This window comes from Corythoichthys intestinalis, chromosome 8 (genome assembly GCF_030265065.1).
Source record: "Corythoichthys intestinalis isolate RoL2023-P3 chromosome 8, ASM3026506v1, whole genome shotgun sequence".
In the NCBI taxonomy this organism is placed as follows: domain Eukaryota; kingdom Metazoa; phylum Chordata; class Actinopteri; order Syngnathiformes; family Syngnathidae; genus Corythoichthys; species Corythoichthys intestinalis.
Window position 1 is genome coordinate 50,617,137 of NC_080402.1, and position 21,765 is coordinate 50,638,901.

General features: G+C 36.3%; 1 protein-coding gene across 1 annotated transcript in view; it reads left to right on the forward strand.

The window, feature by feature from the left end:
• Window positions 1-20,337, forward strand: part of LOC130920148 (insulin-like growth factor-binding protein 4) — a 66,220-nt gene extending 45,883 nt beyond the window's left edge. The window contains exons 3-4 of the mRNA XM_057843094.1: window positions 43-168; window positions 13,640-20,337. Coding sequence (XP_057699077.1) covers window positions 43-168; window positions 13,640-13,777 — 264 coding nt within the window. The 3' untranslated portion in view covers window positions 13,778-20,337. The remainder of the gene's footprint in view (window positions 1-42; window positions 169-13,639) is intronic.
• Window positions 20,338-21,765: the final 1,428 nt, after the last annotated feature.

Genomic DNA, 21,765 nt, shown 5'->3' on the forward strand with positions numbered 1-21,765 from the left:
GTACACATTCATTCACCTCTGACAATGATGTCACCACCCCAGGCTCCATGTCGCGCTGAACTCCAGAGAGCACTGGACAGATTGGCGTCGAATTCCCGCACTCATGATGATCTCTTCACAATTCCCATTCCCAACTGTGACAAAAATGGAGATTTCCACACTAAACAGGTTTGTAGCACACATTTCCTGGCTGTTAATTTTTTTTCTTTAATAGGAAATGAGAGGCTGACACTTATGAGTCGTAACTTTCAAACTACATCAGCAATCTCTGAGTCAGAATGCGAAACATGCGTTCAGCGGATTAAATTTTGCTGAGCAAAATCAACAAAAATGTGTCCAAGTGGACACTCCTTGAGATCACCATGGCTTCGTCTTTTGTTTTTATATGTAGTCTTCCCATTAGCTCACACACAAAAAATGATTTCTTCTTGTCTTTCATAGTGAGGAGTTGGGCGGTGCTAACAGCATACATTGTACTAGATTTATGTGAATGACTGAGTTGCAGCAGTCAATGCTATAAGTTTTTGGCTTCTTTTTTAAAATTTGATTTTGCATTGGCTTGTTATATTTAAATCTACTTTAGCAATGTAGGCAATAGGGGTGAAGGGTTTGTGAGAGAAAAAGAAGAGAGAGAGACAGAAAGCGAGAGGAGATAAGATTGCTTTGAGATTTGTGTGCAATCAAAGCAAAGCGCTGAAAAGAGGCCCATTCCTCACCAGACTGATTGTGCAACATGTTTAAAGTATCCCATGTCTACAGAAATTCAGGGAAATCTGCCGACTGTTAGAAAAACTTCGATTAAAAAGTACCGGGAACTGAAGCTCATGTTGTCAGAGGCAACTCAAAACATTTCATGGAAGAGTTCCCCTCTCGAAAATCATTTTAAACAGATATACTCTCCAAGTGCTTCGATTATAATAGTCAACTGCCTTGAGATTCAGTTTCTTGTCAAGCTAATGCACTATTACACTATAACATTTAAGGGACGCGTCACTAGACGTCCAATTTATTTAAATTGGGAGGGCTGGCCATGAATGTTAAGATTTTTCTGCCATTGACGTCCAATTAATTAACACTGGGAGGGGAAATAACGAACCCTCCCAATCAAAAAAAAAGAGAAAAAGTAATAATACCGTGCATGAAAGCGTTATGTGGTCAAATTAAATAAATTCAGAATATACACATTCTTGTTCCGGCAAACAAACAAACAAAAAAAAAAAAAAAAAAAAAAAAAAAATACAACCAGCAAACTTGTGCATTTGGCATAGTTTACACCTGATGATTTCGCATTAAAAACTGATTCTGACAAGATTTAAACAAGATTTGGCAGACAATGAATCTTTGGGTGAAAATGACAGTGAAGACGCGTTGATTTTATTAAGCAACAGCTTGGAATACGAATTTGAAAATGGGTCAGGAGAGGGACCAAGTCCAGTCAAAGATGCTTCCAGACTAACCGTTTGAGCTGGAAGCTTGGATCTCGGGGGACTGCAAAACTGAATGGCAAAAAAATAGCTTTTTTTCCTGCCTCTCAAATCTAGACTACACCAAAAATAGCTCCCGAAAAACAAATACCGTAATTCCTCATTTGAAAATGTTAAAAACAGATTTTAAAACGGCTTTTGGTGATGCACCATAGACTTCATAATATATTGACGGGTCACATGGCCGTTTAATTGGGGGCCTGCATTGTTGGCATGGCCATCGAAGCTGACCGAGTGGAATCACTGACAAAGAGCTTTTTTTGTTGAAAATTCTTGTGAATAAATGCTTACATGAATTCTTTATTGATATGGACGTAAAATAGTCTCGATTCTTGGTTAAAAGTAAAAAAAGCCGTGCAGTTAGCATTTATTTTACGTTAATATTGCGAATTATGATGCTAGTCAGTAAGCAAATACAGCGGCCTCCTTATGTAAACAGAGCTTTTCCGGTGAAAATTCTTGTGAATAAATGCTTAAATCCCTGAATTCTTTATAGGTATGGATGTAAAACAGTCTCAATTCTTTGTTAAAAGAGCAAAAAAAAAAAAGGGCAGTTAGCATTTATTAAACGTAAATATATCAAAGAATGATGCTAGTCTGTTAGTCAATGTGGCGGCAGCCTTACAACAAAGAGCTTTTTACGTAGAAAATTCTTTTGAATAAATGCTTAAATCTCCAAACTCTTTATAGATACAGTATGAACGTAAAACAGTCTCGATTCTTTGTTAAAATAGCAAAAAAACGGGCAGTTAGCATTTGTTTTACGTAAATACAGTATGTCGAAGAATGATGCTAGTCTGTTAGACAATGTGGCGGCAGCCTTGCAACAAAGAGTTTTATACGTTAAAAATTCTTGTGAAAAAAACGAAAAACATCATAATTACCTTGAATCTCGAACAAATCACTCCTGAGACAATCCTTCCTGTTAGTATGCAGTACAGCTTTTGTACTTTTTCAACCTAAATCCGACATTTGTTCGCTGCATGTGTCACAGCGATGGCCCCCTACTTAAAGGCATGGCACAGTGAAAGTGGAATCTGACCCGTCAATATCATTATGAAGTCTATGGATGGATGAACAATGCCTAATCTTGTTGTTTTGGAACCAATGTCATTATCATCAACTCTTCATTGAAAACGTGGTGTCTGACAACAAAAAAATCTGCAATTTTAGTGTTGAAATGTGTACTCTCGTTGGTTAAGTACAAAAGGGGTAAAATGCTTAAAAACAATCGTGAAACCACGCAGAAGATGGGATGGAGAGCAAGACTTCTTCAATGTGTGTCACTTTTGGTTTATGGCGCAGGCCAACAATGGGTGACTAAAGTTGGTGTTAAAACAGCAGGTGGATCTTATTTGGTTTATTTTACAAACAAAAGAACGTCAGATTCTTGCTTAGTGAAGTCCAATCTATTTAATTATGTAATGTACCCTCGATCATACAGCGGATCAATATTCTGATCAATCTTTTCTTGATGGTTAACTATGATACAAGAAACCTAACATACCAAAGCAAATAAAAAAATAAAGTATCATCCACTAATTATTAATTTTTCACAGGCCAATGGTTTCACTGATTTTAAACACTCTGCTATGTATTTAACAGATTTAAACTGCAAATTTGATAGTGTTAATTCTACTCCGATACAGTTAATTTCAACACTTTAAAGTACCGTAATTTTTGCACTATAAGGCGCAGCTGACTATAAGCCGCCACCCACGAAATTTGAACGAAAACAGCATTTAGTCACAGATAAGCCACAGTGGGCTATAAGCCGCAGCTGTCCTCACTATATTGCGTGATATTTACACCAAAAGATATCAGCCAGTAACACTGTATTTGACAGCAGCATCATAAGACTGTCATAAGACCAAATAAACCACCGTTTCGCTTTGAACCAATTGGCTGCAACGCTTCATTGCTTCAAGAAGCTTAATTTGGCCATCACTGTTCTCTTGGGAGAGACAGTCAACCTCTGCTGCCACCTGCTGTCAACACTGTTGTCGTCCACCATGCCTCCTAGTATGCATTGCAGGGCTACAGATGTAAATAACAATCAAAATTCATGTTCTGTTTCAATAGTTGCTAGTTAAGGTATTAGGTAACACTATTTGACAGTGGCACCATAAGACTGTCATAAAATAATCATAATTATGACATGCCACTGCCATTAACATTAACGAATGCTTATGACGGATGTCATTTTGTGTCACCTGGCAAATTATCTCCATTTTTTAATGAATGTAAAAGGTCCGAGCTGGATATAAATGGAGTTAGTGACATAATTTGCCGGATGACACTTAATGATATCTGTCATAGCATTCATTAATGTACATGACAGTGTCATGTCATAATTATGACGGCCTTATTAGTCTTATGACGCCACTGTCAAATAAAGTGTTGCCTATATACCCAAATAAATCAACAAAATACACCGCTCTGGACTAAGCCGCAGGATTCATAATGAGGGAAAAAAGTAGCGTAGTAGTAGTCCACCCTAGGTTGAGTTAAACAACACTTTTGAAAGTGTTCAACATGTTATACTGTGACAGGGTTAGAACAACACTGTGAATAACTGAAATTTAACACATGTACATTTTGAATTTACACAACACTAATGTGAAGTACGGGTGGGAATCTCTTGGTGACGCATGATTAGGGGTGCGACAATGGTGATTTATCGTGATACTTTGTATCCAAAAAGGTTATTGATATGCTCCTGCCAAGAATCGAGATATCGTTTTAAAACGGTGTCATTGTCTAAAAAATAAATAAATAAAAATAAACCAACAAGTTACTACCAAAATCTTCCACCATAATAGTGTCTCAGTTAACTCTAAGGCTGCATTGAAGGTGCTCGACGCCCAATCCATTTAGACTATGAAAGTTCGTTCTTTCGAAATCAGACCATTCAGAGTCATTCTGTCCGATTTTCAGGGCATTTACAGGTCATTTCCTGTTGAGTTTGGGTCACTGCCTATTCATTTGGGTGATTCCCGGGTCACTTCCTGTTCTGTAACTCAAAATAAACAGGAAGTGATCCATAAAATACCCCAAAATCAATAGGAAGTAATTGAAAATTAACAGGTAAATAGCCCTAAATGGCCCAAAATTACCTCATTGCCTGGCATTGGCTGCCACTACCGGCCATAGACGTTCAATCCATTTGAAGTGGGAGGGATGGCAGCGAATGAACGAAAGTTCATTCGCTGCCACCCTCCCAGTTCAAACGGATTGGACGTCTACTAGTGATAAAATCAATCCAATTCACAGCAGAAGCTTGTTTTTTCTGTTTATTAGTTGTTTGTAGAATATCCTAGAATGATTTTCCGACCAATGTATCGATAATCGTTGTATCGCCATGTCGTCAGATTATCGTTATCGTGAGCTTTGTATCGCAAATCGTATCGTATTGTGAGGCACCAAAAGGTCCTACTCATGATACGATACAATTTGAGATGCAAGGCTCACGATAACGATGATCTCACAATATGGTACTTAATGGGTCAGGAAATAACTCAACAATATTTTACTAAATAGGTAATAAACAGAAAAACAAGCGCTTTCCATCCTTCTGCTGTGTATTGAATTGAGTTTATCACTATTAGACATCCAATTCATATAAACAGGGAGTGTGGCAGCAAATGAACATTCATTCACTTCACTTCAAATGGATTGGACGTCTATGGCTATTGAATTGATTCAATGGCAACTAATGAGTTTAATTTTGTGGCCTTTCAGGTCATTTTCTGTTGATTTTCAGTCATTTCCTGATCATTGGGTTAGGGTTAGGGCACACTACCGTTAGGCTAGTATGCTCTCTTGAAGGCATCGGAAGGACGGTTTCCACAGCATACAGCGCACCCATTAGACTCACCCTCCAATACTTTCACTGCCGATCCTGGTCACAGCAACAGTGTAACTGGTCTGACCCCTTGAGCAAGTAGAACTTGAACCACCACTGTAGTAGAGCATGACAACCAATAGGCTAGGAGCCCATGCTAGCATCTCTGGCTGCTAGCGTGCTCTTTTGAAGGCATCGGGAGTGAGGTTTCCTGGCAAAAGTGCCACTGGAGCAAAATAAAATAAAATAAAATAAAATAAAATAAAATAAAATAAAATAAAATAAAATAAAATAAAATAAAATAAAATAATCATGCTAACTTTTCAAAATGTAAGTTGCAGACAGGGTTCTCATTGTCGTTGCAAATAAAATACTACTGCATAGAAGAGTAAGCCATATACTTTTAATAATTTTAATAAACTTTTTAAAAGACTTTTAAAAAACTTTTAATGATACTTTCCCCCCCTCATTTTAAATCCTGCTGTTTATATTCCAGTGTGTCTTATTTGTTGATTTATTTGGGTTTATAGATAACACTATTTGACAGCGGCGTCATATGACTGCCATAAGACCTACATAATTATGAAATGATACTATCTGCTTATGACGGTTGTCATTTTGTGTCATTCGGCAAATTATGTCGCTAACTCCATTTATGTCCAGCTCGGATCTTTTGAATCCACTCAAAAGTGAGATAATTTGCCGGATGACACAAAATGACATTCATGAATGCTCATGGTAGTGTCATGTCATAGTTATTATATTCTTATGAGTCTTTTGGGCACCAATGACAAATCAAGTGTTACCTAATACTATAACTAGCAACTAGAAACTACTAGAACAATAACTGAAGAAATAATGAACATGCATTTTGATCGTAATTTAAATCTGTAGCACTGCAATGCATGCTACGACGCATGTTGGACGACAATAATGTTGACAGCAGGTGGCAGCAGAGGTTGACTGTCTCCCCCAAGGGAGCAGTGATGGCCAAATGAAGCTTCTTGAAGCACTGAAGCTTTGCAGCCAATCGGTTCAAAGCTTCATGGGGTTCATTTGGTCTTATGATAGTCTTATAATGCCGCTGTTAAATAAAGCGTTACCGGTTGATATCTTTCAGTGTAAATATCCCACGATACAGTGAGGACGGCTGCAGTTTATATTCCAGTGAGGTTTATCTATGAACAACTCCAGTTATCGTGTCAAATTTGATGTGTAGTGGCTTATAGTACGGTGTGCATTATGATCCAAAAATTATGGTACCTATGGTATATTGCACCACAATATTTATTGTTGAAATCAAAATAGTGCAAACATCAGTTTTTAGGATAAAGTGCCAATAAGGCACTTATTCTGTCCTCAAACAAAAATCAATGATGTGAAAGCAATAAAATAATATAACCACATTTGACCACAAATGCAAACAAAACAAAATATATACATCTGCAACATACTACGGTAGTGTTTTACGAGTTGAAGTAATAATATCTAGCACACAAAAATCCACAGTAGTTGTACAAAAGGAAAAAGAGTTGATTTAACTCCATTAACACCCCCTCTTTTGAAGGACTAGGAAGTGTTGAATTAAACTAAAGAAGTGCTGAATTAACACATTAGTTAAACTAACAACACTAACACTGCAAATTTAACACTGTTGAATTTGTTGTGTAGGGTCAAAGATTTTATCTTTGATTTTTATTTGCCAGCATACCACCAGTTACTACTGATTTGTCCTCATTGCTAATCAGTGATTGAAACGGTGAGGTACATTGTGATCTCCGGACTAAAGTTTTGTAGTTACATCCTTTTTGTGTGAAGGTATGCCTTATTTTCTTAGTGCTTTGAACTGGAGTTTTATTTTACAGAAAGAACATAAAACACATTTGTTCAATTTAAGATTAAAACACATACTGTCTATATGAATGTGCATAACTAAATGTGAGGCATTAAAAGAAAAAAAATCTACATGTTGGAAACCTTTTATAATGATTTTAAACTGTATAAATAAACAGATTTGTTAAAGTAAATGGAAGAAAAATGTCTGTGGTTTAATTAAATGCAGGAATGCAGACTTGTTTTTGGGTCACCTTAAAGTGAACTCTGAAGCAGCTCATTCCTGGTTTTCCTGTTTAAAAACGAAAGAAAACATACAGTATATTTTTTGGCTGTTGAATGATCATTAAGAGACTTTTACTTAGAAACTTTTATTGTGAAACTACAAGTTGTACGGTATCCTTTTTCTTCTCAAGCAGCTTGAGAAAATATCTTGTTTTGTAAACTTTTTTTTTTTGTAAGTTCTATTCATCAAACTAATAACTTAAGCACACTGGCAGTCTCTTCATTACAAAAAAACTTAGTCCAGCCATCATAGGCTGCTCATAGCTGCTCAAAAGTGCATCATCACGTTTTTTGGTTTTTTCCCCTCCAAGAACTCATTACATTTTGATGAAGACTGGCGCCATACACTGTTGGCGGCCGCTGTTGCCAAATAATGGCATTTATCTCCCTCCCTATACATTAACTTTCATGCGCGAAATATATATATATTTTTTCTTAAATGCTTTTAATACAATTAAACAGGGCACAGGCCTCTAACGTGCGGCCCACGGGACAATATTTTAAGGCCCCGATTTGATATCCAATTTTAGAATTAGAACCTGCATGTATTTTAGGGTGGGAAATTAAAATGTATATGGCGGAAAAAACCCAGGTGACTTGAAGTTCCGCTCTGAGACCCCCAATTTGGCCAAATTTCAAAATTGTTCGATATGCATGTGTGATACATCATTGGAAAGCTTAAAATCTCAATTTTCTGGGGGAAGAAAAATTTGGACAGGAGGGCATTTTTTTAAACAGCAAAATCCTATCTGGAGGTGAGAGCACGCGAGAGCAGAATTACAGACGCCACGACTTTAACGAGATATTATCGCGTACTTACCTTGTTTCAATCCAAAAACTCAATTTTGCATGTATCACTGAGTGTCAAGACACAGAGTTGAATGGCCACAGCCAGATTTTTGGGGGATTACATGGGTGAAACATAGTAATATAACATGGGTCGCGATGCAGAAATCGCAGACATCAAGTAGTGGTCGAGATTTTCTTTTTCGTATATTTACCCTTTTAAACATTTTTTTTTTTAAAATTTTCTTTGTTTGGATCGATTATTTATCATCTAAAGTATCGGGGAAAATGCGACAGTAACAAAAAAATACAATTTAACGATAGTTATGAAGTAGATATCCGTGACTTTTTCACAGACGCCATTTTTTTCATTGTGACATAATTTGTTTAAAAGTTTAAAATATGTGAGTGAATAATTTTTTAAAGTCTTTTTTTTTTTTTTTTTAACATTAGAAATCAATTAATGATTCTAAGCTAAAAATGACAGACATTTTGAATAATAAAAATAATTACCTTGTTTTCATGGCTGGGTTGAAACAAAAACGGTTGCGCGACGTCTGTAAACGGGGGTTTTCAGGGTAAAATGGGCAAATTAAAAATAGTTTCGGGGCGAAATGTGCCATGAATCTGCTATGGCAGTATATAGACATATTGATCTATCAAACACAACAGTTCTTTTGGCTTAAAATACAGCAGTTTCTTTTAAAGAGGAGTGCAAGAGCAGAAACTGCTTTTTCAATCTTGTCTGTGTTTTCCACCATATATAAATAATTTGAAATAAATTGAATGAATTAAGTGAAGGATCAAATTTTGGGGGGTAAAAACTTAAGTAGTGATAAGTAAAAATAATTTTAAAAATGCAAGTGAAAAAAAGACATGAATAATAGAAAAATATTAAAAAATAAAATAAATTCAGAAAATACACTTAATAAATAAACTGCAATAAATTGAAAAAAAAAAAAAAAAAAAAAAGAAGAAAGACATAAATTATAATAAATGTGGCCCCTGTGTATTCCTTTGGGAATTTTATTATTGTCATTATGATTAAGCTCAACTCTTTGGCTGCCATTGACCGCAATAGACATCCAATCTAATTGGGAGGGCTAAAAGCGATTGAATGAAGCATTTGTTTTTATCCGTTTCAATTTCATTAGCTTATTTATTATAACTAGCATTAGGAATTTTAATTAACTTCCCTGCCGACTAGCGTCAGATTTTATTTGCGACTAGTCGACTAGTCTATAAGCAAGAAAAATCGCAATTTGATACACACATTAAATAAAAAGTTTAAAATGCTTTTTTGTGTATTTACGAGCTATTTTAGCCCAAAAATTCAAGACAGTTTGTTTATTTAAATTCTATTGATGGCGTGGCTTTAAGACATGGGGGAATGTACCGGGAATTACCCGGGTTGGACAGTTTCAGACTTGTCCCGTGTTGGCAACTTGCCACTCTCGAGGGCGAGGGATAGAATTTTATAACCCAGACATTATGTCATTTTTGGTCGGCAACAAAATAAACCACACATTTCAGAAGATAGATGATGGGCTGTCTCTTCCTCGGCTGTAAGATTCTGTAGCAAATTAATTTAGTCATGTTTTCAGTTTAATTTTGCTATCTTTTCAGTTTTCCATGTGATAATTGATGACATTGATGTGTATTTACCACGTTTCGTCTTACTGCAAAGAAAGAGGAAATGACGATCGGTCTCCCATGATATTTACGTCATCAGCCTTCACGCTGTGACCTGGGAATTAAAAAGCTGCTTTCACGCGTGCCACATCCCGGTGAAGTCTCAGACATTATATTAGGATGCGACCCTGTTAATGTCCGTGTCATCTCTGTGTCAGTCAACCCGGGTTATTGCTTTCAGACATAAAGTGGGGCAAATAAGTATTTAGTCAACCACTAATTGTGCAAGTTTTCCCACTTGAAAATATTAGAGAGGCCTGTAATTGCCAACATGGGTAAACCTCAACCATGAGAGACAGAATGTGCTCAAAACCCCACGTTTGCTAACCGTTATATGCTATTGTTAACCCCAAATTGGATTACCTTATTACTATAGGTCCTTCACACAGCCGCTGTTAACAGAAATGTTGTTTAATCCATCTGCAGGCGACCTGGAGATTGATTTTTGATTCACTGATAATTTTACGTCACTGTTCGGGTGCGCACTGGTCCTCATGGGAAATGCAGTCTTTCTTAATACTGTTGTCCTCATTTTCTGTATACACCCCGTGTCCTCCGGGTCAAAATGACCCGTCTTCACTGAACCCCCAATATAAGCAGCTTAATTGAATTTGAAACACCAAATTTTATTTTTCTTGAAGAAACAACTTGTCATCACCACAAAATGTGTGAATACCCGAGTTTTTCTCTCTTCACTTGTATTTCTATATCTTAAGAAAAGAAAAAGAGAATAGGCAACAATGAGTTTTGAATAAATTTTTATTCATCCCAATGACTCAATTTTTTTCTTTTTTTTTTTCTATCCAGTGAACAATTTTAGACAATATACAATACAAAAATATGAAAAATAACATTAACCCATTCAACTAATTAACATTTCAACATTTCAAGTCTCTTATGGCTGCAAGTTTGTCTGTCACACGTCTTGCTGGTCTTGACTCATGGTCATCAAATCGTAGCAGTCTTTAGTAGGTGTGAAAGACTTTGAGTGGCATTGTGGCTCGGAAAATTGGCCTTCCACTCTCTGCATCCCATAGACTAGCTGCAGCCTCACCTCGGGACCTGTATACACCTGCTAAGATTAGCAGCCCAAAGTAGGCCTGCAGGTCAGTGTCATCCATTTTTTTCCAGCTGTCTCCATATTTGCGAAAACCCTCCAGATTTGTCATTTCCAGGATTATTTTTTCTATTGCTGGTGTGATAAACAGGTAGAATGTAGAGACAATGTCATGGGCATGAGAAACAGCATACCGTGTGGGTCCTGGGGTCATCTTTATGATGTTTTGCTCTGCATGCCTGCCATGTTGGTCATATGCTGCTGAGGACCATGTTATTTTGCCATTTTTTGAAAGGAAAGTCTCTCTTTCAGCATCAGGGTTTTCTTCTTCTTCTGAAGATGAATTATCATGCTCTGGGTTGTATTCTTCCCCATCTTCTTCTGATACATCCTCTACTTCCTCTTCTGAATCACAGTTGTCTTGCTGGACATCTGAAAAAATCAGCTCTAGAGCCTCCTCAACATTATAATGCACACTCATGGCTTCAGCACAGAGAGAATGTGGGGTCCTGCCATCTGCAGCACCTTTATATCCTTTGGAAATCCACAGAAAAAAAGCTTTGAAGTCTGCGAGAATGGCACCTATCTTGTGTTGTTTACGTCTGATACTGTCTTGTTCACATTTACAACTAATTGATCTGAGACTGATCAAAGGCACAGAAGTCTGCGAGAACACCACCTGATTTGTCTTGTTTACTTCTGCTACTGATTGATCTGAGACACAACAAAAAATTGTAACATTCTGTGGTGTGTAAATGACTCTGTGACCTTGATTTCAACTCTATTTGCCTCATGGGTCATTTTGACCCGAAGACCATCTTTGCAAAATTTTTTGTACAGCTTAGTTGGAAATGTGAACAAAAGCAACATTTCACTTTTTCTGCTGTTGGGGCCAATCTAGGAAAAGTCATAAAATATCAAGTTAAAAAAAATTTGTTTAGTGGATTTTTTGTGTGTTTTTAACACAGCAGCGGGTCATTTTGACCCGAGGACAACAGGAGGGTTAAGGCAAAACACTACCGCTTTTGTCCACCGGCGTCGCTAAAATTGACCAAACTGAAAAGTTGCAAAGTGTTAAGAATACTAAACAGATAAAAAAATACTAATAAATATACTAATAAATGAAAATAACTTGTGGAAAACTAAAATACAAAGAAATGGTGATTATTGTGGATAGACAAGTCTGAAGAGGTGAGTTTTGAATCTGGATTGAAAAAGGGGGAGAGAGTCTGTGTTCCTGAGGTCAGGTGGTAGTGAATTCCAAAGCCGGGGAGCCGAGCAACTGAATGCTCTGCTCCCCATGGTGTTGAAGCGAGTGGGGGGCACAGACAAGTGTATGAAGGAGGCAGTTGTAATGTGGAGGAGGGCGGACAGGTATGACGGGGCGAGGTTTTGGATGGCCTTGAATGTGAGGAGGAGAACTATATTATAACCATTGTATTCATTCATTGATGTAATTATATTTATATAAAATTTAATATAAAAAAAACTATTAAAAAAAAAAAAAATTAAAAATGTAATAATTATTGCTATTTTTTTTAATGAACAAAAATGGTCACTTGCCCAATAAAGGGTTAAAGAACTGCAACAGCGAGAACCAAAAGTGGTATTTGCCAAGTTGCAAAATTGATTTTGCCATGTGGCATTGTTTTTGCCATTTGGCAAAATGAATTTTGCCATGTGCCATTTTTTCTTTGCAATGTGGCATTTTTTTGCAGTGTGGCAAAATTGATTTTGCCATGTGGCATTTTTTTTTTTTTGCCATTTGGCAAAATTCATTTTGCAATATGACATTTTTTCTTTGCAATGAGCCATCTTTTTTTGCAGTGTGGCAAACTTGATTTTGCCATGTGGCATTTTTTTTTTTGCCATGAGGCATTATTTTTTGCCATGTGGCATTTTTTTTTTGCCATGCGGCAAAATGGATTTTGACGTGTGGCATTTTTTGGGGGGGCGTATGTGGCAGTTTTGCAGGCCATGCACGTCCATGCCATTGAAGGCCATGCACGTCCAAATTTTTCATTCATTTTAAATGGCAGAAAAACATGCGTGGCTGTGATTTTTGGCAATCCACTCACCATTACAGCGCACTGACATTCACCAAACACCCAAGTCAGGCTATGCCACTGACAGCTACGCAGTATGCACGTCCGAATTTTCCTTTCATTTTAAATGGCAGAAAAACACATAGCCACATAGCAAAATCAATTTTGCCACTTTGCAAAAATGCCACATTGCAAAGAAAAATTGGCACATGGCAAAATCCATTTTCCCACATGGCAAAAAAAAAAAAAAAAAAAAAAAAAAAAATGGCACATGGCAAAAAAAATGGCACATGGCGAAATCCATTTTGCCACATGGCAAAAAAATGCCACATGGCAAAATCAATTTTCCCACATGGCAAAAAAAAAAAAAAAAAAAAAATGGCACATGGCAAAAAAAAATAAAAAATGGCACATGCCAAAATCCATTTTGCCACATGGCAAATACCACTTTTGGTTCAAGGCCCTGCTGAGCTTTCCACTGGCACTGAAAGGGTTCATGTTGGTCATTATGGTTATACTTGGAAAGCCAAGTTTTTGGAGGTAGTACTTTGTGTAAAACATTTTACATCTTCTGTTTAAGAAAGTTAATTATTACTGTCATTTCTGCCTGCAGTGCCATCCAGCACGTGATGGGCAGCGAGGAAAATGCTGGTGTGTGGATCAGAAGACGGGCATGAGACTGCCAGGCCCACTAGAGCTGCGAGGGGAACTGGACTGCCACCAGTTAATGACTGATACTCTGAGGGATTGAAAAGCAAGGGATTCTATTGAGGGTACTGGAGCAGCTTCGTTCTACTGGTGCTTATGAGCTGATCTACATAAGGAAACGCCCCGCAGTCTCACTTCATTTGAGGCCAGCGGTACTTGAGCTAGTGCAACAAAAGCAACAAGTTTGAAATTGTGATGACGTCTTTTGTTGTTGTTTGGTTTCTGTGCGTATATGAGCCTCTTTGGCACTTGACACGTATTGTTTCGACGAGGTGGAGTTACGACTTACAGTCAGTCATTAGGTACTGTACATGCTTTAACAGGTGTCAGTAAAAAAAAAATGAACAAAAGGGAAATGTTTCATTTTCTCTCATACCTGGTAGATTAAGATCTGGAATCCGACCGTAGTATGTCTAGTTCATCCAGTTGACTGCGTAAAATGAAATTAGATAAAAATGAGAAGGGTCAGGCTCTTCTTCCTCCTTGTTGAAATGTAGAGATGAATTTGAAAATGTGGAATACTAAACAGTGAAGAGTTTTTTTCACCCTTTTATATTTGTTTACCCCAAACAAATTCTCTGTAATGCACAGGTTCGAAAAGACTAGACTATTGAACTCAAACAATTTGGTGTTGATTGGATTATCTTGTTTCTCCGGCTGCAGCAAATATGCTAAATGACTCTGTCACGTGAGCTTTGATTTATTAATACTCGCCAACATTGGATAATAAAAATAAAAATGTGTCTAGCACACAAATACGATCAAAGTGAGGAAAGTTTTATGAGAGGCAGTAAATCATTATCGTCATCGTAACCACATCCATATCCAAAGCTGAGTAGAGTAGCCAAAAATTGAACTCAAGCAAGAGAAGTGTTACTTCAAAATAATAGTACTCAAACAAAAGTAAAAGTAGTCATTCAAAAAATGTACTCAAGTTCAAGTAATAAAGTATTTGGTGAAAATAATATATGGCGGAAAACACTCAAGTGACTTGAAGTTCCGCTCTGAGACCCCCAATTTGGACAAATTTCAAAATTGTCTGACATGCATGTGTGATACATCATTGGAAAGCTTAAAATCTCAATTTTCTGGGGTATGAAAAAATTTGAACTGGAGGGTATTTAAAAAAAAAAAAAAAAGTTAAACAGCAAAACCCTATCTGAAGGTGAGATCACACGAGAGCAGAATTACAGACGCCATGACTTTAACAAGATATTATCGCGTACTTACCTTATTTCGATCCAAAAACTCCACGTAGCATGTATCACCGAGTGTCAAGACACAGCTGTGAATGGCCACAGCTCGATTTTTGGGGGATTTTATGGGTGAAACATGGTAATATAATAAAAGTCGCGATGCAGAAATCGCAGACATCAAGGAGGGGTCGAGATTTTCTTTTTCATATATTTACCCTTTTAAACATATTTTTTCAAATTTTTTTTTTTTTTTGGGATCGATTATTTATCATCTAACATATCGGAGAAAATGTGACGGTAACAAACAAAAAAATACAAATAAAGTGATAGTTATGAGGTAGATATCCGTCACATTTTTTCATTGTGATGTAATTTGTTTAAAACTTTAAAATATGTGAGTAAATAATTTTTTAAAGTAGTTTCTTTTTTTTTTTTTTTTAGACGAAATATTAGACATCTATTAATGATTCTAAGCTAAAAATGACAGACATGTTGAATAATAAATATAATTACTTACCTTCTTTATATGGCTGGGTTGAAACAAAAGCGGTTGCGGGACGTCTGTAAACGGGGGGGTTTTCAGTGTAAAACGGACAACTTATCAATAGATCGGGGATGTATTGCGCCATGAATCTGATATGGCAGCATATACACATATTGTTCTATCAGACACAACAGTTCTTTTGGCTTAAAATACAGTAGTTTATTTTATAGAGGGGTGCGAGAGCTGCTTTTTCAGCCTTGTGTGTGTGTGTTTCCGTCATATATATATTTTGAAAACAATGATATTTTGGTAACACTTTACAATAACTATCCGTTATAACTAGTTAATAGATCAGTAGTAAACTGTTCACAAATTATTTATTGTTGATCTATGAAGTGTTTGTTAACACTTTGTTAAGCATTCATAATGAGGCCCAACAGATGGTTAATGTCATAAATAAACTGATGGTTAATGAGCAATACATGACTTGAAAACTATGTCAATGATTTTTACCTACATCTTATAATTTAGCAATATGCCATTAACAAGCTATTACTATCTTACTAACAAATGACTTATTAAGTATCAGTTTATTTATATTATTGTGACGTTATTCTAAAGTTGCAACGACTCCTCATTTTTTAATTGTGAGTGAATGAGAAATAAGTTCTATTTTAGAATAATGTCCCAATAACACACATAAGCTTATAACTATTCTTAATATTTTAATTCACACTTTACAGATCAGTTGTTAATAGCTAGCTAACCATCTAATAAATTTTGAAGAACAGAAAATAATTTGAAGAAGTTCAAGGTACAGAATTTTGATGTGTATCAAAATGATGATTGTTCCACCCATAGGCCCTTCTGTGTGCTGTACTTTACCAAAGAAACACCAAATATGAAATGTTGAAAATTGTTTAATGCATAGAAACACACATACTTAGCCATCACATGGCAGAACAACAAAATAGAACAAAATAGTACAAACCCATGAGTTTGCGACACTTTATGTGCTAAACACACAATAAGCTGAATTTATGAGGGGCATTTACCGTCCGTAAATCACAACAAACTGTTGACAAACACTTAACAAGTCAACAATAAATCATTTAACAGTTTAGTAATGATGTATTAACTAGGTATAACATAGTTAGTATAAAGTATTACCAGAACGGTAATTAACAAGTCAACAATAAATCATTTATTACCAGTTTAGTAATAATGCATTAACTAGTTATAACGGATAGTTCTTATAAAGTGTTACAGGTATTTTTTTTCTCAGCACAAAGTTATCTATATGAACTGTTATTATATTATTGTTATGTACTACAGCATATAACATAACCACATTAAGCTTAAAAAAAAAAAAAAAATGACAAGATAAAAAAAATTGGTATAATGGAGTCATTTGATTATTGTTGCCACATCTCAATGGTGAAACTGCGTACGCTATTTTTGGCATTACCCCCCCCCCCCCCCCCCCCCAAAGTAAAATTTAATATGTGGAAAAAGAGGAAAAATGGAACGACTAGTGTAGCCCAAAGTAGTTGAGTAAGATTAGCGTTACTTTTTTACAAATCTACTCAAGTAAAATTAAAAACTATGGCTTAGTAAAACTACTCTTAGAAGTACATATTCCCCACAAAGTTTCTCAAGTAAATGTAACGTGTTACTACCCACCTCTGTCCATACAGTATCTAAATTGTTTTATCTCCTGTGAGTGTGTGAGAATAAGTTCAAGGTACACTATAGGGTTAAGTATTTTAAAAGGGCACTTTAAGTCAATCTAAAAGGCCAAGAATGAAGGCTGTCTACAAGTGCAGTAATAGAAAATGTGTTTCCAAAGGAAACTTATTTTTTAATTTCTCTACATATGTTGACATGTCAAACAACAACACTGAAAATATAACAGTACAACACAAGGTTTTATTTAAACTAACATAGAATTATGGGGAAATGCCATAATGTAAACTGTACAGGGGTTGGACAAAATTTTGGAAACACCTTAATAAATCAACAAAAAATGATTTATTATGTTGTTGGTCCACCTTTTTGCGGCAATTCTTCGAGGTATTGATTCATACACCTTGTGAATTGTTTCCAAAAGAATTTTAAACCTTTCTTTAGTTAGAATACCCTCTAACTCTTTTAGAGACGGTGGCGGTGGAAATCGACGTCTTAAATGAATCTCTAAAACTGACCATAAATGCTCAATAATGTTGCGGTTTGGGGATTGTGCCGGCCATACGAGGTGCTCAACTTCATTAGAATGATCCCCATGCCATTCTTTAACAATTATGTTCAATGATTATGATGCCAAAATGTATTTCTATTATTTTTTCCAACCCCTGTACATTCACAGAAATAGTGAATGCATTGCCTTTTTCTGTACAAAAAGAGGATAAACAATATTCAGGCAAGTTTCTAGAATGTCTTATAATATCCTCTTCATATTCTATGCCTTAACCAGAATAAAGATGAAACCTCCGTGAAGTTAGCCCCCATCGAGGCATGTTTATATAAAAATGCCAATTGTTTGTGCTACGTTTGTGCTTGCTTGTGCTGTCATTTTTCATATTATCATTACATATTTACAATTCTTACAGGTCAATATGATGTCAACCACTACCCTTATTTTGATGAAAAATGGCTAAAAAAATTGTCAATTGTTCGTTTGTGCTGGTTTGTGCTGTAAAAAGTTTCGTTTGGGCTGCTATCGTTTTCCAGATACAGTACAGTGGTACCTTGACATACGATCGTTTCGACATACGATCTTTTCGACATCTGATGTAAAATTTGACTCATGATTTATGACAGCGCCGCAGTTACTTTGTTTTCCTGCAAGACTGACGCACACCGGATTTTCTTGTGAGAGAAATAAACATGGGTTCCAAGAATGTTAGTGCAGGTGGCAAAAAAAGTAAAAAGGTGAGGCTTACCATGGAAATGATACAAAACTATGAGCATAGTCGGCGTGTCCGTGAACTGACATGACAATACCACTGTAGAATGTCTAGAATCTCAACGGTCCTCCGACGACCTCTGTTGGCCAGAATTTATAAGTTAAGGTTACAATTATTATTATGGTAACATCGCACAGTCCCCAGTTTCGTCAGGTTTTTAATCATTTATTCCAGAACTTGTGCAACACAACATGCCTATTGTCCGCTGCAGCTAGACAAAGTGAAGGTAATAAGTCCTCCCTCCCTCGCTCACTCTGTCAAGTAAGCAATGCGGTGCGTTCAGGTACACCATGCAAAACACATATGCCACATTAGATCTCCATTTGTTACATTATTACAGGTATTATTATTATTATTATTACTACTCTTACATTATTATTCTGATTTTTCTCCAAAACATTTGTTTTGCTCTGTGTAATTGCGATTTGCAGTAGAATCTGCAGCATTTATTGAGGATTGAGTGTACGTTTTGAGGCTGTGGAGCGAATCAATGGGATTAGAATGTATTCTAGAATGTATTCTAATGGGAAAATCCTGCCCGACATACGACCATTTCGATTTACAAACAAGGTCCTGGAATGAATTAACTTCGTATGTAGAGGTACCACTGTATTGATATATTAATTTCGAGTGATGATGTCATGCATCCCCCCACTCATTGCAAAATGGACCCGAAATGGTGCCATTTGTTTATGCTACGTTTGTGCAGTAAAAAATGTTTGTGCTACTATCGTTTTATAGATTGAGATATTAATTTCGAGTGATGACGTGACTCGCAGCCACCCATTTACTGCAAAATGGATCAGAAGGGGTGCCATTTGTTTGTGCTATGTTTGCGCCTGTTGTTGGGATACCCCTCTGTTATTGAGAGAGTTGGTACGCTCCGTCAGCCGTGACTGAGGGGCTACGATTGACGTCATCACATGTAATTAATATCTCAATAACTATTAAATGATAGCAGCACAAACGAAACCTTTTACAGCACAAACAAGCACAAACAATTGACATCATTTTTATATAAATTTGCATCTGACGGGGGGGCCAACTTCACAGAGGTAAAGAACCAAGGTCCTTACAAAATACCATGTTCTGAATATAAGGATAAAGAAACTATCCAAATTATTTTAAGTATAGCACTCATAATTCAAATAGTTTTTGTTTGAGCATGTCGTAACTTGTTCATGGTGACCCATGATCCACTAATCAAAATACTGTAAATGATATTTTGCTGATGTCATCATGTTAAAGCATTTTAAAGAGGCTCACCACATGAAATTGACATTAAAGACAGTAATTGGTTGGATTGAATGAGAATAAATGCAACAGCTTTCAAAGACCATAGACCAAATAAAGACCAATTTCCCAAAGACTACTGTTGAATGTTGAATTTCACATAGTCAGCACCAATTTGTTAGCTACTAAAAGATACTTTTACAATTAAACAGCCTTTTTCATTCAGAAAGCTAACAAATGGCCTTGGCTTTCATCTTCAAATGAAATAAACGGTGTATTTTTTAAGTTGTATGTTTCTGATCTCTTAACATTGCTGTACTGAACTGTAACCGCATTTCTTGCCAATAGAATGTGTAGAAAATTATGTCATGTTTGCATGAGAACGAGATAAAAGTGTCTTGTCCACAACAGGACAGCTATGTATTTCAGAGTTTTGCATCTAATGAAATTATTTGTACATTGTTGTTGTTTGTCTGATGAAACATGTATACGTTGAAAAGCATCAATTAAAACATTTTAGAAAAAGCTTTACTGATGTTGTCGTTATTTGCAGCGGTGGAATGTAACGAAGTAAAAGAACTTCGCTTCTGTACTAAAGTATATATTTGTGTATCTGTACTTGAGTACAAATATGAACTGGTATTTTTTACTTTTACTTCACTACATTTTACAGCAGGTATTTATACTTTTTACTTCACTACTTTTCAAATTGTCGCCTGCGTTACACGTTACTTTGTTTTTTTCTCATTGGGAATTAATAGTTTCGTTTTCATGCCTCCGGCGCAATTGATAAGCCCCGTGCAACTATACCGGAATTGAGCATTGGAGGCAGCAACACCAGTACATGCAACATTAGGCAGGTGAACAAGATATTGACCAACAAAAATAAACAGTGAGAGCATCACGCCTTTATTTGGATTCTGCATTATATTGGACAATAGGTGGCAGTATGCACCTGATAGTTGCGTGCAATCTACCATTAAGCCAGTACTTCTCAAACAGTGGGGTGTCGGGTGGGGCGCAGAACGATACCGGGAGTGGCGCGTGTGAAGCGTGTGTATTAGAAGCAAGCGTAATTGCACATCCACTCAGTGGGTGACAGTGGCGCTCTAATTTTAAGAGTGTGTTCAGTATTTTTTAAATAAACAAGAGCACACACACAGCAAAGAGCACTGGAGAGATGAAGCGCTAAAACGAAGAAATATGACGAAGTGATTGGCTTTTGGCTTTGACTTTTAAAACAGTGGGAGACGAGGAAAAAACAGTCTGTTTACTGTGTCTAAAAATGATTGCAGCAGACAGCAGGAACCCAAATCAATTAAGAGGTCACTTTAACACATTAGACCCCAACCACATTAATAAGCAGCTTGATTTTTTTTTTCAGCCAAAACGTGCTGAATATTGCCAACAATCGTCCCGCTTTGTTAGTGTTCCATCCGTAAACCAGCGAGCTCTGTTATCATCATATAAGGCATACCAAGTTTCTCAGTGCAAAATAACCCCACAACATCGCAAAGGAGCCGATACTGCCAGTGGTAAAATAAAAACGGTCCTTCTGTCCAATAACACTGTAATTTTTGTTTTTGAATTTTTGTTTTGGTCAAATTGTTTGGCATATCATCCTCTACGTTAATGTTGCTAATAAATTTGTACATTGTACATTGAGTGTATTTTTACAGTTTGGATGTGACTTTTTTTTTTTTTTTTTTAATTCAGACAAATTGATGCACTTTTAGTCTTTTCTGTTACAAACAAAACAATGTTAATAAAGTTGTACTTTATTGTAAGGTGTTTTATATTACATTTTTAATATTAAAAAGGACATATTATGCAGAGGTGTACTTATAATAATCTTATAGACAAATGATACTACTGCTATTTACATTGGCGGCAGAGTTGCTGGGGGGTGTAAAAGAAAATAATTAAAAAGCACTGCATTAAACTAAACTTTTTAGCTTGTTAAGCTTCTGTTTACAGTGCAGTCCATTTTATTGTTTGTGTTTTCCGTTCTGGACAATTTTAAATAAAACCAAGCAGTCAATTAATTTTCTGGTTCTTTCTTTGAATATTGACCAGATCTCTGTATGTACTGTATGTATGTGTATATATGCAGAAACCCTAACTCGAGGTGAGAGCAGAATTAAAGACGCCA